The sequence below is a fragment of the Xiphophorus couchianus genome, chromosome 24 (genome assembly GCF_001444195.1).
Source record: "Xiphophorus couchianus chromosome 24, X_couchianus-1.0, whole genome shotgun sequence".
NCBI lineage: Eukaryota > Metazoa > Chordata > Actinopteri > Cyprinodontiformes > Poeciliidae > Xiphophorus > Xiphophorus couchianus.
Window position 1 is genome coordinate 4,933,174 of NC_040251.1, and position 24,951 is coordinate 4,958,124.

At 41.0% G+C, this 24,951-nt stretch overlaps 4 protein-coding genes and 1 non-coding gene across 10 annotated transcripts; 2 read left to right on the forward strand and 3 right to left on the reverse strand.

Annotated features, from left to right (window-relative positions):
- Positions 1-847: 847 nt before the first annotated feature.
- Positions 848-13,153, reverse strand: LOC114140976 (glycerol kinase-like). 2 transcript variants are annotated; one of them, XM_028011334.1, is made up of 21 exons: positions 12,952-13,153; positions 10,875-10,948; positions 10,690-10,796; positions 10,202-10,279; positions 9,806-9,885; positions 9,582-9,719; positions 9,375-9,484; positions 8,238-8,304; positions 7,999-8,016; positions 6,730-6,765; positions 6,581-6,648; positions 6,424-6,466; positions 6,254-6,334; positions 5,227-5,305; positions 5,017-5,113; positions 4,858-4,942; positions 4,654-4,774; positions 3,643-3,786; positions 3,475-3,552; positions 2,691-2,774; positions 848-1,841 (listed from the first exon to the last, which is right to left on the reverse strand). In XM_028011334.1, the coding sequence occupies exons 1-21, from the start codon at positions 13,030-13,032 to the stop codon at positions 1,831-1,833; spliced, it is 1,680 nt and encodes a 559-aa protein (XP_027867135.1). In that variant the 5' UTR covers positions 13,033-13,153; the 3' UTR covers positions 848-1,830. The 2 variants fall into 2 exon arrangements, with proteins under 2 accessions (XP_027867135.1, XP_027867136.1); XM_028011335.1 differs by lacking the exon at positions 7,999-8,016.
- Positions 13,154-14,226: 1,073 nt separating this feature from the next.
- trnae-uuc (transfer RNA glutamic acid (anticodon UUC)) lies at positions 14,227-14,298 on the reverse strand. The gene has a single exon. It is a non-coding gene; the product is annotated as a tRNA-Glu (tRNA).
- Positions 14,299-14,601: 303 nt separating this feature from the next.
- On the forward strand, positions 14,602-17,895 carry wbp4 (WW domain binding protein 4). The gene is made up of 10 exons (XM_028011345.1): positions 14,602-14,736; positions 14,900-14,972; positions 15,081-15,143; positions 15,751-15,877; positions 15,948-16,163; positions 16,239-16,309; positions 16,398-16,473; positions 16,944-17,155; positions 17,229-17,461; positions 17,539-17,895. Coding segments are annotated over exons 1-10 (1,275 nt in total). The 5' UTR covers positions 14,602-14,734; the 3' UTR covers positions 17,741-17,895.
- Positions 16,340-22,127, reverse strand: mtrf1 (mitochondrial translational release factor 1). Of its 3 annotated transcripts, XM_028011337.1 has the most exons (10): positions 21,669-22,127; positions 21,489-21,580; positions 20,987-21,068; positions 20,691-20,798; positions 20,286-20,491; positions 20,103-20,220; positions 19,894-20,030; positions 18,956-19,054; positions 18,603-18,747; positions 16,340-16,453 (listed from the first exon to the last, which is right to left on the reverse strand). In XM_028011337.1, exons 1-9 carry the CDS (start codon positions 22,057-22,059, stop codon positions 18,622-18,624), a joined length of 1,359 nt encoding a protein of 452 aa, XP_027867138.1. In that variant the 5' UTR covers positions 22,060-22,127; the 3' UTR covers positions 16,340-16,453; positions 18,603-18,621. The 3 variants fall into 3 exon arrangements, with proteins under 3 accessions (XP_027867138.1, XP_027867137.1, XP_027867140.1); XM_028011336.1 differs by lacking the exon at positions 16,340-16,453 and having other exon boundaries at positions 18,142-18,747; XM_028011339.1 differs by lacking the exon at positions 16,340-16,453 and having other exon boundaries at positions 18,142-18,747; positions 20,286-20,458; positions 21,669-22,125.
- Positions 21,738-24,099, forward strand: ccdc122 (coiled-coil domain containing 122). Of its 3 annotated transcripts, none has more exons than XM_028011349.1 (6): positions 21,738-21,849; positions 22,679-22,849; positions 22,932-23,330; positions 23,394-23,510; positions 23,577-23,650; positions 23,735-24,099. In XM_028011349.1, exons 2-6 carry the CDS (start codon positions 22,817-22,819, stop codon positions 23,811-23,813), a joined length of 702 nt encoding a protein of 233 aa, XP_027867150.1. In that variant the 5' UTR covers positions 21,738-21,849; positions 22,679-22,816; the 3' UTR covers positions 23,814-24,099. The 3 variants fall into 3 exon arrangements, with proteins under 3 accessions (XP_027867150.1, XP_027867147.1, XP_027867149.1); XM_028011346.1 differs by lacking the exon at positions 21,738-21,849 and adding an exon at positions 22,099-22,329 and having other exon boundaries at positions 22,679-22,794; XM_028011348.1 differs by lacking the exon at positions 21,738-21,849 and adding an exon at positions 22,099-22,329 and having other exon boundaries at positions 22,679-22,794; positions 23,739-24,099.
- Positions 24,100-24,951: the final 852 nt, after the last annotated feature.

Genomic DNA, 24,951 nt, shown 5'->3' on the forward strand with positions numbered 1-24,951 from the left:
TTTTGTTAAAACGTAGTGGCAGATTTCTGACGAATGTACCTGTGTCTAAAAAAAATACTTAACATGATAAACTGAAACACAAATGTGTGGATTTTTTTTTTTTTTTTCCTAAATAAAGAGCAATAAAATATATACATTTGAAAGAGTGAAGACAAAATCTGTTTTGGAGTTGAGAAATTACAATACAAAATGAAAATAAAAACCTCTGCCACACTAGTGTCGATCCGATGCCAATATCGAATCAGTATTTATTTTTTACGGATATTTAGGATCAATTCACCCACAGTTAGTGATAGAACTCAGATTGTTTCAAATGTTTGTATTAAAACAAAATAAAGTCGATTTGGTGTTTGAACTATTAAAATAAGCATTTTAGAGAATGGATGTTAGCCATTTTTAGGAAGCTGTATTCTAACGGGTCTACCATATACAGATCAGCAAAGATGTGGCATCCGTTCCAAGTCTTTCCTATTTTGAACAGCAGTTGACATTTTACTGTTTCTACCAACTGTGACAGATGTAAGTTTGGTCAGGTAGCTTATGAATATGAACACACCCGTCATATTTAAACTGGTGTCTTCTTGTCTTTTCCATTTTTGAATGGTCAATACCGGCTGCAGATGTGGATAGGTCAACCAGTGTGTGGAGATCATGTGTCGTATCTGAACGGCATGTTTGCTCCTCTTTTTCCCTAAAAGCAGTGGGGCCCAAAAATGAGAAAAGGGGTTTCATTTATGTTTTTTACTACAGCAAGAAAAGAAAGGTGAATTTGTTTGTCAAACACACACACACAAAAAAAAAACACTTTCAGTTTCTAATATCGCCACAAAACACCACAGACTCATAATTCAAAAGGACTTCACAGTTTTAATAAATTACAGAGAAAATTGACATTATTTAAACACACACACACACACACACACACCCCTTTGTTCTGGCACCAAGCAGAAGCACTGGCCCTTCATACAGTATAGTCACAGATCTTTTTACACATGATGAGCAGGATGGGCGATGTGATACTGACAAGTTCAACTCCTCAAACCTGAACCAAAGAGAAAGGAAGTCGGTCAGCATGGAGTCCAGGTTTTTTTTTTTTTTTACAGTAAAAATATTTCCTCAAGCGTAGGTTTTTATTCAAATGACTGAATAAATCAACATCTCCTCACACGATCCTGCTGCTCTGCAGTTCAGATGTGTGGGCAGGGTTTGCATATTGCACGTTTTCACAGCATCTGATCTGAATATTTTCACTTCCAAGGTTTCAGACGTGTGAAGCACTTCGGCTGCGAGATTTTAGTTGACGGCGTTTTGGAGTTAATACGAGTTTCACTTCATTTTTTTTTTCTTGCCGTACACGGAGCTTCATGTCTACTGAAAGCCTCCAGTTTCTCAAAACTCTTCCTTCCCTTTTGCCGCCTCCATTTAAACGTGTCGACACGCTGCTCGTACCAGACTAAAGAATTACTTAAAGCGCTCGAAAGAAAAAACTCACTAGTGAGCTTCCAGAACAGCAAAACACAAAACGTGCAGGCGAACAGTGACGCGAAAATCCAAATTAGACCCCATAACATTAGTTTGAGTTAGTTTCCACAATAAATAAGTCTAAAATTCATATCTACACTGTAAAAAAGAAAAACCTAGCTAAGTTAGTCTTCTTCATGCCGATATGGTCTAAATCTGCTACAGATATACAAAGTAGAATAAAAAATTGTTTTCTGCTCAGAGCTGTCTGGATTCTTTATTCTCCTGGAATGGCTTGGGAGCAAAAAGTGCAAGAAGGAGGAGGAGCGGTGGCCGGGCGTTGGTTTCTGTCGAGCGCCTCCTCTGGGACTACAGGCGACCTGCGATCAGGTTGAGAAACGACAGAACAGGTTTCAGAGTCAACAGGGGATCATGTTTCAGCTTGAACACAGTTGGCTTTGCTTCAGTGGGCGTTGTTAGGTGGTTAAACATGATCTTAGATGGAAAAAGAAAAAGAAAAAAAAGGAGATGTCGACAAATGATTGACATCTTTTTCCAAATGAATCCTTAATAACCGGGTTAAAGCGTGACTGTAACGCTGGCTGGCAGTGAAACACAGAACAGGTGATTGTAACTGAAACTGAGACAACTTCCTGCTTTCGAGCTGATGTTTATCATCAGGTTGGTCATGTCGAGATTTTTAAAAGTTGTTTTTTTAACAGAGAAATTTGTACTTGTGCCTTTTTTTCTTTTAAACAAAAAAAAATAAATAACCCAAAGTAAAAGAATTCTTCCATTTAATTTATAAATACCATCGATCCAAAAGGGAAACTCATATTATTTAAGCTTCTTTCTGTAGCAGTCGGTTTTGCAACGATTCTGAATAACCCTCTGACTGAAGACAGTCACAAAGACTTTGTTCAGAACTGTTTTTTTTTTTTTTTTTTTTTTTTTACACCAAACAGATATTTTCTTTTTTTGAAATTATTTTTTTTTTTAAATGCAAGTGACAATTTTTACTTTGTCAAAATAAATGGCTTTTTTTTTTTAGTTGTTGTTTTTTTTTAAAAGAAATTTTAAGTAATAGTAAATGAAGTGACAATTCTATTCTATGTTTAACTAAACATAAGATTTAATTCAAAAGTTAAAATAAAAAAAAATTTAATTAAAAGTTACATTTGTATTATTATCTTTGTCTCCAAGGTGCAAATTCCAACAGATTGACTGACCTGCGAGGTATTTTGCCCCAACCAACATCAGCATGCTGCCGATGATGTAGAATCCCAGCGGGATACTGCTGAAGATACTCGTCCCTGCAAGTGAACAGAGAGAATAGGGAGGATATGAGTCAACAGTTGCAGCTGCAAACGCATATTTACGTCCTGATTCATCGTTGACTGGAGCGGTTTGTTCCTCGGGGTGGTAGAGTTGAACAGGAACGACTTCCATTCTTCCTCAAAACAAGAACTAAAGACCAAAAGCAGGTCTTTAAAGGGATCCGCTGATTTTAACAGAGTTGAGGTCGGAGCCGGTCCTGCCTGGTTTCAGGTGATGGTTTTGATCTGAGGCCAAAACGGAAACATTGGGAAGTGACTCTCTAAGAAGTGAGCCCAGATTGGTGGTGAAATGTTTCATGAGTCAACTAAGTGCTTTTCTGTTGGCTAATAAACACATATTGGCTCAAATTAGCAGAGCGGTTAGCTTCAGCCCCTACAGCCTACACAAATCGTCCTGCATGTCTCTGACAGCTGGAATGAAGGAATAAATGAGCTCAACAGCTTATCTTCAGCTTATGCAGAAGCATATAAGTAACTGACGCGTGTTGGAGCAGGGAGCCGTCTCCAACCAGCGTAACCAGATCTGGAAACGATGATCTAAGCAGATTACTTGGAAATACAGGGAGGGAAGTTTGGTGTGGCAAGTGGAAACACTGGAACATCGTTTGGTTAATTGCTTCATATCATAAAAGCTACACGAATTATTGGCTGAAAACATACAAACGTTTGTACTCACGGCTCTCGGTCTGTGTGGTCTCCCAGTTCATGGATCTCTTCACGGCTTTTTTCCACCTCGCGTAGCGAAACTCGCTCTCTGCACGCCACAATCACAGCTGCATCAACCCGACCGCGTTCAGCCACACGGATGTGGGATTCATCTGATGGTTTGTTGTTTTGCTTTTACCTTCAAGTTTGATCTGAGGGTCGAACTTCTCTGACATGACGGCGCTCAGGTCCTCTGGCTCCAGGCTCCACACCCTCACGCCCTCGGCCGCGCCCGCCGCCATGGCCGCCCCCAGAGCCGTGGTCTCCGGCATGTACGGCTTCACTGCGGGCAACACCACAAGGTTGGAGCATTTACATTCACACAATCACCACACCATCACATTCTATCAAACAGGAAAAAACATATGCAACATTTTTTTTTTTTTTAAAATCACGTTTTCTTGTTTTGCCCATTTTGGAGAGTTGGAAAATGTCAGCATTACTGTTAATTCATCACTAACTAAGAAGATCTCTCTATGGAAAACAATGCATGTACAAATGTTTTCCAACAGGTTAATAAATTCAGCAAATACATATTTGAAAACGTTTGATTTTCCAGATTGTTTCTCGTTTCTGTTTTCTGCAAAAGAAAAATCTAAAAAAAAAAAGTTTCATAAATGGATTTATATTTAAAAGACTATTTGACTTTTTCATATCACACCCTTAACTTTAGCATTTTACATAACAGAACCAGGTCGGTCCAGAGTCCATCCAGCGTTGTTTCATGATTTTTAGAACCAACAGGTAACGGTACGGTCCGAGTCGTTCCAGTTCAGTATTTTGTACTTCATGGTGCAGAAGTATTTTAGATAAATATACATTTTTTTAAATCGCCATCGGCCAAAATCGGAATCAGCAAATCAGGCTTTTTAAGGACTGATGATCGGCCAGAAAACTGCAACCTACTAGACGGTCTGAATACTTTTTTTGTTCTAATAAATATGATCACAGTCTTTAAGTTAAGAACATTTGAAGAAAGCAGATTTTATTTTGTCCAATGATCATCTAAACGGCGGCCAGATATGCAATAGCAGCTAAAGCTGCTTCCGCAAAGTATCGACTCAGTGGGGATGAATTCACAATTCCTCGGTATTCTGTGCTGATAATGCTTCCACAACCTGCTGCCATTTTCCTCCTGAGTTTCCCTCACCGACAGGGATGCAGAGAATGTCGGCCTGCAGTTGCATCAGCAGCCTGTTATTTGTCATTCCTCCGTCAACCTGCAGCTGAGTTAGAGGGATGCCGCTGTCCTGATTCATGGCGTCCAGGATCTGCATCCACACACAAATAATTGCTCTAATTACTGGTTTTTCCCCCCCACTTTCTGAGAAGATTTTCCCGAGCTGAGCTTTACCTCTCGCGTTTGGAAGCAGACGGCTTCCAATGCAGCAAAAGATAAGTGTCTCTTGTTGGTAAACTGAGTCAACCCACAAATGATCCTGTGGAGAAAACATCTGACGTCACAATAATGCTGCTTTATCACGCTGCGCCGTGAACAAGTTGTTGCTCGTACCCTCTGGCGCTGGGCTCCCAGTACGGAGCGTAGAGCCCAGAAAACGCGGGGACAAAATAACAACCGTAGGAGGTGCCGACCGATCTGGCCAACGACTCTGCAGATATGAGGAAATTAAATCAGGAAACATTAAGCAAAAAATATATATATATCTAAAGCGAATCGACAATGTAAAAAAAAAAAGTTGCAGCTGATTGACGGAGGAAGTACCGAGCTCATCGGATGAGCTGATGATTCCCAGGTTGTCCTGCAGCCAACGGACCACGGCTCCAGCGATGGCCACGGATCCCTGGGCAACAAGACGACAGCAAACAACAAGCAGGAAGGCTCAGTGATGAGTTCGTGACTCGAATAGGTTCAACTTGGCAAAAAAAAAAAAAAAAAGCTGATTTTGTGAAGAAAAGAAATGATCCAAACACCGCATGTCACTTCTGACTCTGGAGCAGGAGCCATTTTACCTCCAGTCCAGCTAAAAATAAACTCATGCAGAACAGCAAATGTTTAGGGAAAAAAAAAAAAGACAACTTGCTAATTTGTGATGAATATCTACTGCAGGAAATGTCTCATATTTCAAAAGAACCACAGTTTTATTGCTATTTTTAGGTTTTGAAATGGATAAATTCATGTTGTGATATCACGATATTTTGTGGTACTATTATGATAATGATAAAAACGACAATAACGACTTATTACTCCTTTTTTTGGTAACTTTGCGTATGCCTGTGTGATTCTAATATTTAATATGCTTCTTTCTGACCCCAGTCACATTAATAAGTGGGATTTCTGTCACTAAGCTGCATTTGATCACTTTTTCACATTTATTCATATTTACCAATACTCTAAATGGAAAAAAAAAACTGCGGGGAAAATGGTCAAAAGAAACATTATTGGAACTTATCGTGGCAATAAACGAACATTTTTGTCACAATAAAATAATAAAAACGCGATAAATGCTCAGCCCTGACTAAAATGTTTGAAAAAAAATAGGATGGAGGCATCTTCTTTCTTCTGTGGGATGTTGATATTTATGAAAAACAATATATATAAAAAAAAAAAAAAAACAGCACATAGCTCAGGACACAATGAGAAGAAAAATAAAACATGCATGTTAGTTTATGTTAGACTTAAAATCATCTCAGGTAAATCTATGAAGAGCCAAAGAGGCACAGTAGACCAGAAGGATAAAAATGAACTACATGAAGTCAAACATGATAATAGTTCAGAAATGTTACTGTACCTCCAGAGCGTAATAGGCGGGTTTGTCCCGGCCCATTTTGTAAGCGACCGTCGTCAGCAGACCGTTGTTAGACATGACAGGCTGCAAGTCGACACACACCACTGCAGTTTATGCACTTTTATTTTTATTTTTTTTGTTTGTTTGTCTGTTTGAAATAAAAACGAAATTACCTTCGTTCCAGTGTTTCGCAGGAGAAAACATCCAGTTCCATACCTGAAGGAATAACAGAGGTAAAGTGTTGCTGGATTTCTAAAGACAGGACGGTTGTTCGTTTAAATCAAAAATAATTTATCGAAAAAACCCAGCAGGGCTTAAGAAAGCTCGTACGTGTTTTTGACACTTCCATCTTGAAAACACATCTGACCGACGAGAGCAGCCGACTGGTCACCAAGACACTGGTTCAAAAGAAACGTTATAGTTTAAATAAATGTAAGGTATGCATGAATATTTAGAATTAAAAAAAATGAGAGACTTACCCCTGAGATGGGAATACCTGACAGGACCCCGGCTTTCTGTCACGGAAACATCAAAATCCATAAGATTCAAATCCGGCTTTTTATTTGTTATCAAAATTGTAATTCATTCCGAGTTGAATCTCAAATTAATTTCGGAGGAGAATTTAAAATGTACACGGATTGAAACTGCGTCCGAATTCAAATTTCAACTCAAATCCAGCATTTGGTTCTGGTCTTACGAACTTACGAGTTTTAACAGTTCAACTTTCATTAAAATGAAATGGGGGAAAAAAAAAAAAGTTAACACATCTTAAACAATGTTATAACTTGACAAAATGAAATGTGAAAACAAGTCTAAACATGATGAATAGACAAGCTCAGGTAACACAGGTGTAGGAAAATAAATCACTTGTTATTTGACTAAACAAAGTCAAATAACAGGAAAGCAGCCGACTTCTACCAGCAGATAGACGGGTGAATCTTCGGGAAATAAAGTCTTCACCCCCCACATGCAAATTAGGGTTAGAAGTTTATGGAGGAAATACGATGTGAAAGGAAAACTGTAAAGAGATGAAGGGGTGGAGTGTGAAGGACAACCAGCAGAGCAGCCAACAGCGACAGCCACCATCCAAAACATCCCCAACGGCTAAAATAGATCCAGGGTCGGTCTCATAGTAAGAGACTTGTTTTAACAAATACAGAATCATCAAGACGAAAGAATGTTTATCCTTATTTTTATTAAATTTAGTTACCTAAAGATTTAAGGGGGGAAAAAATGGTTACATTCAGCAAAATCTGACTTTTATGTCTTACGTGTTTAAGTTTTCCAGTCAAATATTAAACCAATGTTTACATATAATTAAATGATATAATTCGTCTAATATGTAATACTTCAATTAATCTTACATTTTTAAGATATTTTGTATCTAAAACATTTATAAAAAATACTCAAATATTTCTGTTAATAAATTGTAATTTTTGCTAATTCGATTGAGATACTCGGACAACAAAATACAGCATCGGCGCAGACTTAAACTCTGTACAATCAAATCAATATTTTTAAATATGTTCATTAAATCACACTGAAATCAAGCTGACAAAACCGATTTTGATCTTTGAAAAATGAAATATCGTTTGGCAACACTTAATCTTTTTTCCGTAGCGTCTGTGAAGGTGCGGACCTTTCCTCCACATTTGGAGTTTTGGAATGGTGGATTTATTTGCCGCTGACGGGGAAAAGCCAAATGGGTCACATGGTGAGTAAAAGAGTGAGGACGAGTTATCACTTACCCAGCAAGAACTTATTTTCTAACAGTGAGAAAAGAGAGATAATTGCACACACACTCACACAAAAAAAAAAATGCCTAAAAGAATTTATCAGTCAACCTTCAAAACAACCTGGAAACACATTTCTTACAGAAAACAAAAAGATAAAACCTTTGTTATACGTCGTTTCACTTCAGAATCAATAACATGAGCAGGATCATTTTATAGGATTGAATTGCACAAAGAAACAGTCTGCGTCTTACCAGCAGGCCGTATATTTCTGATGAGCTCCTCACTTTAGGCAAGATGTGCATAGGAACACCAAAATATCTAAAAAAAAAAAAAAAAAAGTAAACCAAGGAAAGATATAAGTAGGAGAACATTCTGTGCCCTGGAAGTCCTCCATTTTAATCTCTGTAGGATTAGGATTAGGGTAAAAATAATCGTTTTTACAATTATGCTGCCACCTTGTGTAGTCTTTTTCAGAAGCCTTTTAAAGTAGATTTCAGAACTGAGGTCTGATCACTTCCGAAACCATCTTGTCTGCCCATTTGGGTGTTTGGGCGCCAGATTTTAGTGGTTGGAGCATTTCTGTCACGTGCATTTTTTGGTTTTGGTTGTATTTACCCAGAATGCCCTGCGGTGTAGTCCGTTTCCTACTTTTGGAGCGGTCTCCGGTCCGCTTGCCTCATTCGAACCGCTCCTCAACCGAGCAGACCAGAGTTTCTTTTTTTTTTTGTTCGAATCAGAGCTCGCATTCACACCTCCCCGAAACGAAACGGACTTTCTAGACAACCGGACTGGAGTTGGATGAAAGCAGGGGCCTGAGCAGGGCTGGTGTGAATGAACCCTCATTAAATGTTTTTATCCCGCTTTTTTTTTTCTTATCCCTTCCTGCATTATTACAATGTCGATTGTAACAATCACATCTTTTCTTGTACATTTTTTGGACTCTTTAGGTCGTTTTACTATATTAATGTTGGCTTGTCTTCATGAATCCACTCAGGTTTCTTCTTACACTAGCAGCTAATGGCGCTAAGGTATTTATTTTAGGGATGCATCTTACATTAATCTCACATCAAAACAACTACATGTAACTGAGCTCGATGTTTCTCAAGATTGAGATTTGTAAAGAATAAATTCCTAAAACCTTTATAATTTAATATTTTGTAATCTTGTATGTTAATTGAATGTTAACATAAGTTTTATACAGAATTACATCCCACCAAAAATGGTGCACGACTGTCCAATAGTCTGAACTTGAGAAAGTACAAACCCAGTTGGTAAGAGCCGCGTCGGCAGTTTTGCTCATATATTGAAACCATAAATGTACATAAAATGAATCATATTTCAACATGATAAAATAAAAATGAAAATAAAATCGAGTCCAGGAGCCATACTTGCAAAGTTCTGGGTCCCAGGCCATTGTGTGAATATTAAACAGCATGGTTCTGCTGGCGTTGGTCACATCTGTGCAATGGATTCCGTCTGATTTCCCCCCCGTCAGACACTGTTAGGAAGACATTTGAAAACTTTCAACATTGCTTCATCCGTTCATTTACAACTTCCACCGAACAAAAGAGGCGAGGCAGGAAATCTGTGAGGACCCAAATGAGCCAGGAGTCTATGGTGCCGAACATGGCGCGGCGAGAAGCCACGGCCTGTTGGACCGCCTCCACGTTGTCCAACAGCCAGCGAAGCTTCACGGCGCTGAAGTAGGTGCTGAGCGGGAGGCCCGTTTTATGCTGCAGCAACACAAAATCCCCATTAGATGTACACCGAAATAAATAAAAACAATGAATCAGGGAAAGAAGTCGGGTCTCAGTCTTACTCGTAAATGGTTCTTATCTCTCCCTGAAGTATTTTCTATAAGATGCTCAACCGTTGACTGAGTTCGCAGGTCCAGCCATACTAAACAGGAACACAAAACAAAATCTGATCAATTCGTTGCTCTTAGCTACACTTGGAGCTACATTTAGCTGCAAATTGTTAGCATAAATTTTGTATCCTACTAGTGACGTCTAGCTGAATAATGTTGAAGAATTTCTCTTGAAGTCTTCCCATGGAAACACATTATACGCATTCCTTACATAAATTCCTGGAATAGAACCCGCAACCCTCAATGGGGTGATTATGCCGCCGCTGTATCTCCCAAACATGACTTTTGCCCTCTTCCGAACGCAGTACGACGCCATATTAAACAAACGGTTGCCATAGAGATCAGTACCGATGGCGTTGTAGAGGGGCTCCCCGGTCAGCTTGTCCCATACCACCGTGGTCTCTCTCTGGTTGGTCACTCCAACAGCTGCAGCACATTAAACACAACAATGGCCGACAATCACGCATGTGAGGAAAAAGTCAAACACAATTGATTTGGCAATCTGAGCACTGGAGATATTAATAAATATTATACCTGCTTATGATAATCTTTTAACACGTCAAGTTAAGCATTTCCTTATTTGTAAAACACCAGAGCACATCAACGTCGCTCATTTTCGTTTTGATTATCATCTTTTGTGGAGGAGTTCTCATAAAATTACTACATCTAATACTACAGCTTTATTCTGACTGGTAATATTTATTACAGTATTATTTCAACTGTATCCTGTTATTATTATTCAGAGAATGTGATTATTGCCGCACGACTTTATAGTCAGAAGTCTTTCTTTTCTCTTAGCCTGGTGCTAACACTCGGTCGTGGCATAATTGTTGTACCTTTAATGTTTGACACGTCGATGTTGACCGATGTGAGTTTTTCACATGCGCGCTCTATGCACTCGTACACCGACTGCAGGATTTCTTTGGGATCTTCCTCCACCCATCTGGACAAGAAGGACGATTACAGGGACACATTAGTGGGACGAGGCAACATCAGGCAGCAGGTGAGAGGCCGGCCTTACCCTTCCTTAGGAAAGAGCTGTTTGATTTCCACTTGATGATGGCTGAGCAGCGCTGCTGTTCTTGAGTTGAACACCTGGAAAACGGAGAAGAACAACAACAACAAACGATGCTGCAATTTATAGCTTGCTTTTATGTGCACTGCTATGAAAGATCATTTTGTTCCCAAAAGGAAAATATTAAATAGCGCTTAAATGACTGGCATTCGCAAACAACAGAAACCACACAGCCTGTGTCTGAGTGTCACTGAGCAAAAGTGAAATCTGTATTTCGTGGTGCGGCTCATTCATCGCTCAAACGTCGCAGCTGCAAAATCCGATCCGAAGGGAAACCTCGTTACAAGCCAACAATGTCAAAACCTGCCCTTTAACTTGAAGTTAGAGGTAAAAACTCTAAGGGTGTGTATTAAAAAAAAACAGGTGGAAATGATGAGTCATTTTAATAAGACAACATAAAAAGAAAAAAGAAAAAAAAAACTTGGCCCCAAATGACAAACCACACCTGAAAATAAAATTAAAGCAACTCCAATGAAAGCTCTTTTTTTATACTTTTACACGAGAACCAAACGATGTCAAAACTTCACTTAAATCACTTTACTAACATGACATTTATCTTTAGGCTTTTTCTAAAGTTTGAATTCTTAATAATGTCCAAACTTAAAACAGAATATTAGTCCAACAGACCTTGGATTACGTTTCCATAACTGTGGATACTAAATAGTTGTTTTAGTAAAAAAAATGCTTTACCAACAAGTTAACTCTATTAACACAAAAATAAATCACAATTCTAATATTGTTAAATAAAACCTTCTATATTAAAGCATAATCAAAAGAAACCCAAAGGCATAATTTAAAAAGTACATCGTGTGTATATGAAATTGTAAAGCAATTTTTCATCTGTTGTTGGAATTTGACATGATAACGTAAATTTCTAAAAATGGAAGTAATACAAATATTGTACTGTAGCTCTACGCTTAGGATCATCGTGCTTATGTATACTCCCTAGCAATGTACTGATTTACTTAATTTCTTTAGATCAGTGATCGGCCGATACTTGCAAGTGAAGCTGATCTTATTCCTTGATCTTCTCTGCCTCAGGAAAGGTCTCGCAACATCTGAATAAGCAGTTGCCAAAATAACACTGGTGAATTATGTTGGTAAATAATATGAAGGAAAACTGCCAGGAGTTCCACGTCAGGACAGCAGAGGCGACAGCAGTAACATGTCCTGGATGACCAGCACTGCTGCTCCACCTCTTTTTTCTTTTCCCGCTGCTCTTTGAATCTCGGTCTGCTTGTACAGTCAGGAAGCCCAGCAGAGAGACGTTGGAGTCTGGGACATGATCCTGCAGCCATGTCTCAGTAAAACACTTTCTACTGCATCCTCTGCACCAGAGCTTGGAGTTCATTCAACTTGTTAGCTAATGATCACAAGTTGCCGATTAGAATCAGAATTCCTTTATTGTCATTGTACAAAAAGCCACAATGACAAATTTGTGTCCATCAATCCTAAATTTGACTTCCATCAAATTTAGGATTGATGGAAGAGATTATTTGAACCTCCTCCTCTCTTTGCTTCTGCTTTGACTCCATGATGTCTCCTTTTCCGCTCCTTTGGGATTTCTGGCTTCATTTCTGGTATTAATCAAGCTTTTAACAATGTCAATCAGCTGCTCCTTGTTGTAAACCACCTTGTTGCTATGGTTATGCATCATAACATCATAACGTGTTAGAAAAAAACAATCCAGCTGCACAACATCCAGACCTTATATACTTACAATGTAAATCACTGTGGCCACCACACTGGGTTTTTGTTCATTTAAGGGCGATATGAAAAAATAATAATAATAGTAACATGTGTTCCTCCAATGGCTTTAGAACAGGCACCTATACAAACTATTGTATGAGACAGTTTTCTGAATGAACCCATATACTAGAATAAGCTCCCCAATGTTCATTTTCTTTTTAACACACATCCTTAAGCCAGCGTGAAAGCTAAATATATTAGATCGCTCAAGGGCACGGCCAGCTGTGACACATTCAAAGCAACTCCAACGGTTTTCTCAGTCTGTCCGTCTTACCAGAAACCGAGTGGAGCTCGTTCCCTGGTCGATGGCACCAACCAGCGGGTCCATGTTTATCCGGTGCGAGGACGCCACCATGGAGCTGTTGTTGGGCCGTCCCGGGAGCTGAGAACCCGATTACCAGCACCGGCGCGGCACAGTTGTTACAGCCTGAAGACGGGGCGTGCCAGCGCGCGGACTGACGCGGTCTTATGACGTGGCGGTTCTCGGTGGCTCTCAAAACAGACGTAACCATGGCGTCGTTTACAAAAAGGAGAAAAAAAAGTGCACGCAAACAATGTTCTATATTGTTCATATATGTTCTTTATTTGCAATAAAAAAAAAATATATATATATATATATATATATATATATATATATATATATATATATATATATATATATATATATATATATATATATTTTAAAAGAAACAAACTGAAAGATTTTTTTTATTTTATTTCGCTTTCTTTTATATTTTGTGAGTTTTTTTTTTTTTTTTTTTTTTAGCAGTATCATTAAAACAGAGAAAATGTTTTCATTGTGTATGACAATTAAATTTGATCGTAGTGCGTTTTTTTCAGTTGTTCAGTTATTTCAGTTCACAAAGTGAAATTTAAGCTATGTAGAATACTTTATTGTTATCAAAGGGAGATTAAATGTTGTAACTCGTATTAGTTAAGATTCTTCAACCAGTTATTATAGATAGAGATGGCTGTTGGAAGGAAAGTCTTCTGTAGTCGTCTGTATTACAGCGAATCTGAAAAGGCCTCTGACTGAAGACACTCTGTTTTCGCAAGACAGTCTCATGAGGAGGATGGTCCATAATTTAAATAAAATTAGCTAACATAAGTATGCTTCCAATATTATCCTGAACATGGTATGGTAACATTATATGCCAATTCATATTTTGGCATATGTAGCTTTGTAAAGAAAAAGGTTCTTACATATAAATCTGTCTCCATGTCATGAAAGTATATTATGAGACAGATAACCTGTGAAAAAATAAGCTCCTCCATCTTCTCCTGCTGCTATTGCCAGCTAAAGAAATGCGCCACTCTCAGTCAAAATCAACTAATTACAGCCAGGAGGAGTATGGAGAGGACATGGAGAGATATGCAAGAATAAAAACCAAAGATACGCACAGTATGTTGGGGAGAGTAAAAGTCATGTTTTTGACTTCGAAAGCAAGGACATGACAGTAATGCCTCAAACTACAATAAGTACATATGCACGAAAGTGCATCCTTAAGAATGTTGCTGAAAAAGGTAAACATTCTGTAAAATTTTAGTCTTCCCATACCGGGAGTCGAACCCGGGCCGCCTGGGTGAAAACCAGGAATCCTAGCCGCTAGACCATATGGGATTCATATAAATTAGTGCCTATCATTGAAAAACATGTCTAACAACACCATATGTCGTTTCTGACGATGAATTTCACAACATTTTCAAGTACACTACCAGGGTAAACGAGTAGTTGTTTTCGTATGCTCCACCAGGGGGAAGCACCTTATTGGTAATGTTACCTGATGTCAAACAAACGAGTCGAATGTTAAAAACCTACTTATGCTATTAGAAACACTTACTTCCTTTTTGTACGTACTTTTTGTGTTTAGTCAGCCTTAAATGATTATTTAAACTTTATACATTATTTTCTTACTTGGACGCTGTTTGGTTTGACGACGCATGATGACGCAATCACTAAAGGACAGTGTTGTGGTTGTTGAAATGTGGAAGGCAGTTGCCTTCATATTCAGCTCGTTTTGACCAATTCCTTCTTACTTAGACCACGCAGAACTAAAATGTACGTAATGGAAAAAAAAACTCTCACGGGTTTCTACCTGTATGCATTTGTGACGTCAGACCGGTTAAATATTCAGCATTGTGTTTTACGTTAGCAACGAAGGCTAAAGCTAAATGACAGCGTGTTTCACTTCTTTAATTCAAGAACTTTGTGCGTTTTCCAGGGCGGATTATTGGAAGTCACAACCGAGGAAATTCTGCCAGTACTGCAAGTGCTGGATTGCTGACAACAAGCCTGTGAGTATTACAGAAACATACATCGTTATCCCTTTCTGGAGGTAATGCTGCTACTTCTAATGTTTGATCTAATCTTTGATGCTGCTACTTCCAATGTTTGTCTTGCAGAGCATCGAGTTCCATGAAAGAGGGAAGAATCACAAAGAAAATGTGGCTGCTAAAATTTCAGAGGTAAGAATGTTGATTTTATATTCATTTATGGGATAAATAACCAGTTAACACACATTGAACACCAATACATTTGGGGTAAAAGCAAATAGTAGTTGCTTTACTCATGTTATAAAAGTTTACACCGAAAATATTTTCCTGTCTTAATCGTATAATATCTAGTATCAGTTCACAAGCATACTAAGCTTGTGTTGTTATACAGAATCCAGTTTGGACTCTACCTGAGCAAAGCAATTCTTGTTTCATTATTTAATGAAAATTAAATCATTTTCATTTTGAATTGATAAAGTATTTTTGAACCAACTTAAACTGAAGCATCGAGCCAGGAATACATTTTCCTGACTGGAAAGAGACGGCAAGAAAATACAGGATATTGCCATGGATGCATAATGGATGAAGTAAATATGTCGTTTCTATATTGCTGTTTAGAACTTGGATAAACATAAATAAACATTACAGATGATCAACCAGAGAGAAAGTGCCTCATTTGGCATCATTCTTAGGACTGGCAGTAGAGATAAGCTCCAGGCTTCCACATCACGGCTAACGCTGTCCTGCTATTGGCCGATCAGCAGCAGCCGCTCATCTGTCTCCGCCCTTCTCTGTGCAGATTAAGAAAAAGAGTGTTGAAAAGGCAAAGAAGGAGGAGCGGATGTCCAAGGAGTTTGCAGCGATGGAGGAGGCAGCGCTCAAGGCGTACGAGGAAGATCTGAAGAGGATGCAACGGGGATCAGATGGTAATTCAGCAACATGTTATTAAAAGCGTTTTTGCTTTTTATTTGGATTTAAATTGAGTGTGTTTTGCAGGATCAAGTTCTCCAGTTCGAGCAGCCCCTCAATATCAGCCTGTGCCTCTGGTGGGAAGTCAGCCCAAAAAGCAGCAGCAGCAGCAGCAGAAGAAGACGAAGAAGAAGGGATGGAAGGCGAGCAGGAAGTCCAGAGAGGGACCGAGTGAGATGCAGGTTTGGGTGGAAGGCCAGAGCGATGAGGGACAGACCTACTACTACAACACCGTGACAGGAGGTGAGGCAGGTTGATGCAACAGAACCTCCTGCTGGAATCCAGAACCATTTCCGGCTTATTTCTCCTGTTCTGCAGTGTCTCAGTGGGAAAAACCCGAAGGTTTCCGGGGAGGAAGTTCAGCTTCTGCCCAGTCCCATCAGTCTGAGGTAAATTCTGTCCTCAAGCTCTTGTTCCTGTGCAGCTTTACATTCTGCTTCCTGTTGAGCTTTACGTTCTGATCCTGTTTCCCCTCAGAGTTCCTCGGGTTCTCCCTGGATGGAGGCTGTGAGTCCGGATGGCTACACGTACTTCTACAACACAAACACAGGAGGTGAGGGGTCCCTGCCTAAGCCCGCTCCGTTTTGCTAGCTTCCATTAGTCATTATAAGTTCGATATTTAATTTTTGTTATAGTAGTGGCTTTTGTTTTTCACACTTTTGTTCATTTTAGGTGCAGATTTCAAAAAGGTCATAGTATTGTATTGTGATTTTCAAGAAACGTATTCAATTGTTGTTGAACAACCAGCTGACTCTGGCGTTTTCTCCCAACTTTGGCTGTCACTGTTTTGTGGACTAACTGCAGACAGGAGTATGGAGTACTATAATTTCAGTATGTTTTAGTTTTATAAACACAAAATATAGTTCCAGCTATAGTTTTTTCCCCATTAATTGCCATTTTTATTCATTTCATTTTACAAGAAGTTTTCTCCATTACAGTTTTCCTTGTTTCATTAGTTTTAGTTAACTATTATAACTTTGATCCAGAGGTCAACCGTGTCGGTTTTGTTTGTCTCCTCTTAAGAGTCCAGCTGGGAGAAGCCGGCGGACTTTCCTTCCAGTGAGGAACCGGAGACCCAGCAAGAGAAAGAGGAGAATGCAGGTGAGGAACTGGGTTCCCAGCCGGAGACGGCGCCTGCAGGGGAGGAGCGCTCCGAGTCCGACGGGTCGGCACCGGAGCTGCAGACGGTGGGAGAAGTAGATCCGAAGCCCGAAATCCCCAAAATCAACTTCAGAGTGAGATTAAATAAAAACGACACTCAGGCGAATTTTGAAAAGCGAGACCTGAGAGTTTAATTCTTGTTTTTAGAAGAGAAAAACAGAGGCTGAACCCTCGGAAAAAGAAGGCGAGGATAAAGAGGCAGGAGACGCTCTGGAAGAGGAAAAGAAAGAGACAAAACCAGAGGAAGCAGCGCAGAGGTCAGGACCCAAACCAGAGACAGTAGCACAGGTGGTGACAGTGGGAAAAACTCCAGTAAAAAGGCCCAGAGCAGCCAATCCGTACGGAGCCTGGGAACGGGTCCAGCAGAAGCAGGATCCATTGTAAGTATTCCCAACCCGACACGTGGAATGAAGTGGACCACAGGTAATCAGCTGGTGTTTTCCTGTCTGCTTCGCAGTGCTAAAGTGGATTTACAGCTACCCCAGACGGAGGAGAGCTCAGCCAGCACTCCGGCAGTAGTCCCGTCGGAACCCAAACCCAAGTTCAAGGAACGCGTCATCACCTCTCTGGGAGAGGAGGGCGGACCCGCCTCATTCCGGAGGAACAAAACCCAAAACGGGAAGAACAGGAGCCTCCGGCAGAGAGACGACGACGACTGATTCCAGCAGAAGCTTTCAGATGGAGACTTTCCTGGAAGTAAAAGTTTCTAGGAACATGTCAATGGATTGACATGAACTTTTGTAGGAGGCTTTTTATTTTTCCGAATGTATGATAAGCAGGATTTGGCCAGATTAAAAATGTAATGTGTTTCTTATACACTGAAATCGTGATTTTGAAGAGAGGTTAGTGAAACGTTCCTATAGTTTGGGATCTTATTGCATGGAGACAATCCAACATGATCATTTTCCAGCAATTAGAAGGCAATGTAACCCACTCCAGGCCCAGCAGGGCTGTTGGCCTCTTGGCACATACACACAGGGTGTGACGTGGGGAGTGTGTGTGTGTGTAGAGCTGATAGGTGTTTTCACCACACCCTGACTGGCAAATAACCAGAAACGCAGACGGTTCAGCTTTATTATAAAAAAATAAATAAATAGACGCAGCAGCATGGAGACGTGCATCCCGATGTGGCGGGCCTGCTTCCAGATGAGAGAAGTTCCCACTCGGTCTGGAATTTCTTTGACCAGTTTTCCGGATTGGGATAAGCATAAGGGGTGGAATCTGGTAGTTTAAAAGTCGCATCCTCCACCTTTCCGGTCATCTTCTGTCCATCCACTCGCCCGTTTGTAAAGGTTCACTGATTGCAATTTTCTGGCCGATCATCCATCTTTAAGAAGTCTGACCTGCCAATTCTGATTTTGGTCAATCAGATTTTTCTTTTTTTTTTTTTTTTTTTGTATAAATAGTTTCTGAGTCAGCAACAATGGGGTGACTTATTAAACGGAACACGTCACTGTATCGGTGCACCCTTACTTCATTTTTCATTGTCTATTTTTTCATTCATCAGTCCAGCTGCCCTACTTGTCTGTCCATCCGTCCGTCAGTCTGCAGGCTGTCCGGTCACAAAGCTGCCGATCTCTACCGCCTCCAGCAGAGCCTCCTGCTCTGAATGCTCCAGCAGGTCTGAGATCAGCTCCTCCAGCTCCTCCCCTCCTCTCATGAACTCCTGAAAACCAAATGCATGAGAGGTTTAGCTGGACACGAGTCACAAGTTCACCTTTTTCTGACTGCTGGTCAGAAACACAAACTGAAACCTGCTCTACACTCAGTCATCATCAAGTAGTGCGAACTTTACCCCAAGTTAACATTTGTTGTGATCAAATCAATTTTACAGGCAGACATAGGTAGATATTAACATTCGCTTCTTATCTGACCTTAATGTCTCTGGTGGTGTATCCTGTCCGGTGGTCGGTGACTCGATCCTGGCTGAAGTTGTAGGTGCGAATCCTCTCTGCCTGGCTGCGTGTGCCCACCTTGACAACAGAGAAAAGCTGAGCTTTGACTAGGCCTGGAACTTCCCGGTATTTTATTCAGGTGGCACAGTGGAATCTTTCTTCCACTCCAATAAACGAAATGTACGTGCACCTTCAAATTTTAAAGAACCGACGGAGAGACTCCTTCGACCTTTTAGAGCAGGGGTGTCGAACTCATTTTCATTTTGGGCCACATCAAAAATCTAAAGGGCCGCTTGTCCCAGGATGTATTGATAAAACTAACGCAAATGTCAAAATATCAACAAATAGCTGTTTGTTTTCAGCATGCAGTTAGGGTTTCTTAAAATGAAATAATATTCAACATCTTTTCACAATGATGAGTCCATTCAGGATTTTGCGATTGTTTTTAGCAACCAAAATCACAGATTTTGTGGCGCTAATTTAGATGTTTTTTAAGAACTTTCTATAATATTTGTGCTAATGTATGAGGTTAAATGTGACTTTTTATCAATTGCCATGTCGATCCCAGAGTATAACTTGACATCAAGGTAGGCTGAGGCAGCAGTCATCTAAACTCAATGTTTTTGGCCAATTTTGAGAAACATTTGCAGTAAAAGTCAGAGAAAAGAAATGTGGGAATCTGTAGATTTTGTGTGAGTTTTGCAGATTTGTTGAAAGACTGGAGGGACTTATTAATGTAATTTGGAGTTTTTGGTGTTTGTTTTTCGTTTTTTTGCTGGAATGCTGTATTTGATTCCTGCCAAAAATGTTCTGGTGTCCAAATAATTCAGTTTTAGTCTCATCGGTCCAAAGAACATCTTCCCTAGGGTGATGGAGAACTTTTGTCTGGTCATTCAGATGCTCAACGGTGTCCTGACCTGCTGCTTTCGCGCCATGTGCCTTTGCTCGGTCTCCTTGCCCATCGCGCTCTGGTAGAGTCTGGCCCTCAACATGCGCATGGCCGTGTCTCTGTTCTGCAGCTGCGAGCGCGTCTGCTGGCACTCGGACGCCATTCCTGTTGGGACCGACATGTTTATAGCTGGAACGGCTCCACAGTAACTTCAGGAAGACCTCTGGCAGACCGGACCTGTAGGAAGGTGAACTATCCGCACGGCGCTGTCCGTCGTGTTAACGCCCTGGCCGCCAGGGCCCCGTGATCTGAACGTGTCGATCCGCAGATCCTTTGGGTCAATGTGGACGTCCAGCTACAGAGAGAGTTTGAGGTTAGTGTCAGAGAGAGAGAGAAGCGAGGTAAACGTTTGGGGTGTACCTCCACTGGCTGCGGCAGGATGATGACCGACATAGTTCCAGTGTGGATCCGCTGCATCCTGGATGAGAGGCCCACCTCAGGGATCCTCTGGACCCGGTGCGTTCCTCCTTCATGTTTCAGGTGCATGTACACATTATCCCCGGCTATCCTGACTGCCGCATGGTGCAGTCCACCTAAAGACAGCCAACTGTCATTGCTCTGTGTATCTGAGTAAAGATTGACTATGATCAATCAAACCCAATCGGAAGAGAGACTGTTGCATTTAGTCCATTTTCAAGCCTAGTTAAGCAATGTTGGCCACACAACTTTAGGATTGTTTTTTTTTTTTTTTTACTGAAATGCAAACAAAAATCTAATTGGTATCACTGGTGCTATTCTTAAACTCTTCCGGTTGGGTAACCTTACCGTACTCTGCAGGCGAGTAGTTCAGAACCTCAAAGTCCCAGTTCTTGTAACAAGCAAAGCCTCGGTACATGTCAAACATTTCCCTGGTGAACTGCTGGCAGACGTCACCTGAAACAGAGTCAAGAATCATCTTTTGAGAACCAAAGGTTAACCGATTTTCATTTTCATTCGTGGATTTTTCAATATTATAGCAGTGATGGATCTTGTTGCTGCCAAAGAAAACGTGGAAAATGAAATGAAGGAACCAGAACTTGATGCGCGAAAGCCAAGGAAAATAGGCCTGTTTTCTTTCCTACCTCCTGTTGTTCGTCCCGAGACAATCTCCAGCACAACGTCGCTTGGGTCGAGAGGGTCAACGGGCACAAGAGCTTTGATTAACTGGAGTGGAAATACAGTTTTAAGTATGACAACAGGAAGAGCTGGTTGGGGTCAAATCGTACAGTTTTACATCATATCTGAGTTTCAACTGATGTTTCTTCTGCTCGATGCCTCTGTGCCCCTTACTGGCGTACCGCAAGGATCCATTCTGAGCTACTATCTAATCATTAAATGTTGGCTTTGGGTTCCATCTTTAGAAAGCACAATATACCTTCCACTGGTTGGCTAATGGTGGACAGACATACCTGAAACCAGTCAGCATCAGGTATTATGCTGGTAACGGTGTTTTAGCTTGGAACCACAGGTTTGTTTCCTGTTTTTTTTGACAGCTCCTACTGATATTAATGTGTTGAATGCAAAATAAAAAAATAAACACTGACCTTGACATTAAAGCTCTGTAGATGTTTGCACGGGACTCACGTGTTTTCTCAAGGTCAGAATGTTGCTGCAGATCTGCGCCTCCTCCTCTCTGAGCAGCTGGATCAGGTTTGGATCTCCATCCTCAGTACCGGCTGAGTATTCACAGGTGCAAAATGAACCAAAGACACGAATATCCCACCCCTACGTTTAGGAATACGAAAGGTTTCAGTCACTACTCACTGCGCAGAAGCGAAAGGACTTCCTCCAAGTCTTTCTGGGCTTGCTCGATGCTCCCAAATAGACCAGCAACAGGCAGCAGCTCTGTGTGCGTCTTCAGCAGCGCTTTCCTGTCTGCATCACAGAGGTGATCGTGTTGTAGCTTCCGGCTGATGTCTCTGTGTTGCTCCATCAGTTTCTGCAGGTACCTCTGAACTGAGTTGTTGTTGTACAAATCCCCTGCATCACAATGCGAAAGGCGTTTTGGGACTGCATTGGTGCCTCGGAGCTGCACCTCTGTAAAGTTCGCATATCTTAGCCTGCTGTGGCCCGTCGGGGTCCCCCACGGAAGCCCACGGCGTGAAACTACACGGCTGCAGCGACCGCACAGTCCGAACCAGCGAGGGGGAAACATTTCAGCTCATTTTTAGGAGCCGGTGAGGAAAAAAATGTTGCTTCCGGCGCGCGCTGATGACGCAAGCACACACCGGAAGTAGCCGGAATTCTAGCAATAAAAACTTCTGGGAAATGTAGTTTTATCTTTGGGTTATAGTAGGCGCTTATCTGTGTCCTCCTAGTCAGTCTCTTTGTTTTCATCGGTTACACAAAGTTGTGATAAATAAGTCAGAAAGCGTTGTAGGGTTCCGTGTTCGCAACAAAATGTCGGAATTCCCGGATAACAAAGGTTAGGAAATAATATTGCAAAAATGCTGAAGTAAATATTGGAATGTTAACAAATATATATTTTTTTTACCAAGTAGGTTTAAATATTAGCCTAATATTTCTTAGCCGATTAGCATATTAGCTTCACGACTAACGGGCAATACGGAAACAATTACATTTCAGTTCAAATTTGTGGTACAAACTCAAACTCTGGCTATATTGCACACATAATATTTCACCTCGACCGGAAAATATATATATGAAAAGTATTCACGCATGAAGTGTTTTCATTTCTAGTCCAGCTGGAACAGAAAAAAGAAAGTCGGCTTAACACGCGATTTGAGGTGTTTTATTTATTGTGACGTGTTCAGGCTCCCAGGAATCCTGTGGGTTTTCACTAACTAAGGCAGTGGAGGATGTCAGTCAGCACAGCCACACCCAGACCGAGACCCTGAGAGAGAAACAGAAAACTCTGAAATCCCTGCAGGTACAACTTCACCATTTGTCTGATGAAACTTCGCTCACAGGCGACTTTTGGACGGGTATGAATACTTTTGCGAGCCACTGCATTTCTGTAGTGTCTGTCATATCGTGCTGTTATGATTCAGTGCATTTCTATTGAAGGCAGCTCTGGATGCCGTTGAAAAGGAAATTCCACATGTGGAGCACCGGCTGAGGTCCAGGTGGAGAGAAATCCGCCTGCTGGACGGAGAGATGGAGCATCTGGAGAAGCAAAGAGCGCTGCTGCAGGACCGCTGTGCCGGCATCAACAAGGAGAACGTAAAGCTGAACGTGCTCTTGCAGGACGAGGAGGAGTCCGCCCGGTCCGCTCTGGAAAAATTCAGCGCGTACAGGAACAAGATGCAAGGCCACAAAGACGCCGTCCTGCAGGCTGTGAGCCAGACGGAGGCCCACAGGGAGCTGAAGGAGAACCGGATGCTGGTCTTGAAGCTGAGGCAGGAGAAGGAGCAGCTCAAGGAGGATCTTCAAAACCCAAACGGGATAACCCTGCAAACGGCTAAGGTACAAAACATACACAAAACGATTTTAAAAGTATTTGGTTTTTGTAAATGTTCTTCTGTCCAGGAGGAAATCGATGCCCTGAAGAGAGAGATCTCTGAGTGGAAGACAGCCATCGCTGAAGGAAGGGAACAACTGAAGAAAGAGTTTGAGATTCATGCAAAGCTAAAGAGAGATATCGAGGTACAGCAGAGGATTGAATTATCCCCCAAAATGAAAACGTTTCACTGATGATTTTCTCTCCTTCAGATCCAAACCAGGCGCTATGAAGCCATCGCCAAGCGGCTGCGCTGCCAGCTCAGCAGAGTTCAGGCCGTACACAGGTAAAGCCATCGCCCCAAAGTCATCTATTTCCTCTTTACACGAAACAAAACGTCAAAGATAATCAAACCGTCTCGTTTTTTCAGGCAGACTTTGGATGAAATTTTCCACCTGCAGAAGCAGCTGACTGAGTTCAAGGGGCAGCAGCATTCTTCACAAGGTTGAAGATGTTTAAAGTACAACGTTATGTTTGTCTAATCTGGGTTATTTGTTCTGCTGGAGGACACATTTAGGCATTTAAGATACTTGCTACTTATAGAACGGTGAGATTTTTGTTCCTTGCGTTGAACAGGTGGGGGCAGCACCCTGCAGTAAATCTCTAAGCTGTGGCTTCTGATGCGTTTTGTCATGTTCTGCGTTTATGCAAACCGCTAATGGCCTCGATTTGAGCTTTGCCGAATCCAACCGCTAATCCACTGAGAATTTATTGAATAAAGACACATTCATCTCCTGTGTGAATTGGTGTCGACGCGAGCAGAGCGTGAGATGGGATTTCGGCTCGAGCGATGGCAGAAAATCAGTCCCTGCAGAACAGAGTTTGAGGCACAACAAAAGCCACGTGTCCACTGTAGCTGACGAGGCAATGAAGTTTGTTTTGGAACACACCGTTCCAGCTCCTCTTCCAGCTTCTGCTCCACTAAGTGGCTTGACGGCTGCAAAGTGGCAGTTCCTCCGTCCCACGGTCCAGGGTAGGACTTCTTTGGCACAGCAATGCAACGATTGCTCAGCATTTTTAAGAACCGAGTCCACACCATGCAGACTGAAGAAAGAAAATTAAATGTTTCGTCAAAAATGGACAGAGATGTCATGTTGAAATGCTTTTATAAGTGCTAAAATGTGTGAAGTGGGACAGCTGCCCTCCTATTGTTTTTAAAAGTGGAGGAAACAAACATTTTAAAACAAGTCAGGAGTTAAGGAGTCCAAGTTATCTTACCATTTAGATAGTAGTTTTTAAAAGCGTTTGGCCTTTGAGTTTCAATTAGAAACAAAAACAAAGTTAGCAAAAATGCTGGACGGTAGCATTTAGGTTGAAATCTAATAACCAAGTTTGCATTTAGCTAGCTAAGTTTGCCATAGCTACAGCACTTTAGTTAACTTTCAAAAACAACTTGTTTAGCTAAACTGTTGGAGCTAAAAACAGTGAGCTAGCATGTGGTACAACTTAGCATTTTGTATTTCAGTGAGGTTTAAGAAACAAGTTCTTTAAAAAGAAGTTGGTATTTAAATTAGACTTCAAAACAAGTTAAGCATTTGATTTTTAGGTTTGCATTTAAATGCAAGTGACGTAGTTTAAAAATAGTAT

Excerpts from the sequence above, each read along its gene's own strand:
- mtrf1 (XM_028011337.1), bottom strand. The coding sequence starts at position 22,059 with ATGTTTCCCCCTCGCTGGTTCGGACTGTGCGGTCGCTGCAGCCGTGTA. Across the intron at positions 20,492-20,690 it reads CTACTCGCCTGCAGAGTACG|ATACACAGAGCAATGACAGT; the intron begins GTAAGGTTACCC and ends ATCTTTACTCAG. Across the intron at positions 18,748-18,955 it reads ACACCACCAGAGACATTAAG|GAGTTCATGAGAGGAGGGGA; the intron begins GTCAGATAAGAA and ends TTTGGTTTTCAG.
- ccdc122 (XM_028011346.1), top strand. The coding sequence starts at position 22,305 with ATGTCGGAATTCCCGGATAACAAAG. Across the intron at positions 22,330-22,678 it reads GGAATTCCCGGATAACAAAG|GCTCCCAGGAATCCTGTGGG; the intron begins GTTAGGAAATAA and ends TGACGTGTTCAG. Across the intron at positions 23,331-23,393 it reads TAACCCTGCAAACGGCTAAG|GAGGAAATCGATGCCCTGAA; the intron begins GTACAAAACATA and ends TCTTCTGTCCAG.
- wbp4 (XM_028011345.1), top strand. Across the intron at positions 14,973-15,080 it reads GGATTGCTGACAACAAGCCT|AGCATCGAGTTCCATGAAAG; the intron begins GTGAGTATTACA and ends TTTGTCTTGCAG. Across the intron at positions 16,310-16,397 it reads CCCAGTCCCATCAGTCTGAG|AGTTCCTCGGGTTCTCCCTG; the intron begins GTAAATTCTGTC and ends GTTTCCCCTCAG.
- LOC114140976 (XM_028011334.1), bottom strand. The coding sequence starts at position 13,032 with ATGGTGGCGTCCTCGCACCGGATAAACATGGACCCGCTGGTTGGTGCC. Across the intron at positions 6,649-6,729 it reads CAGGTATTCCCATCTCAGGG|TGTCTTGGTGACCAGTCGGC; the intron begins GTAAGTCTCTCA and ends CTTTTGAACCAG. Across the intron at positions 3,787-4,653 it reads CATTCTCTGCATCCCTGTCG|TGAAGCCGTACATGCCGGAG; the intron begins GTGAGGGAAACT and ends TGTTGCCCGCAG.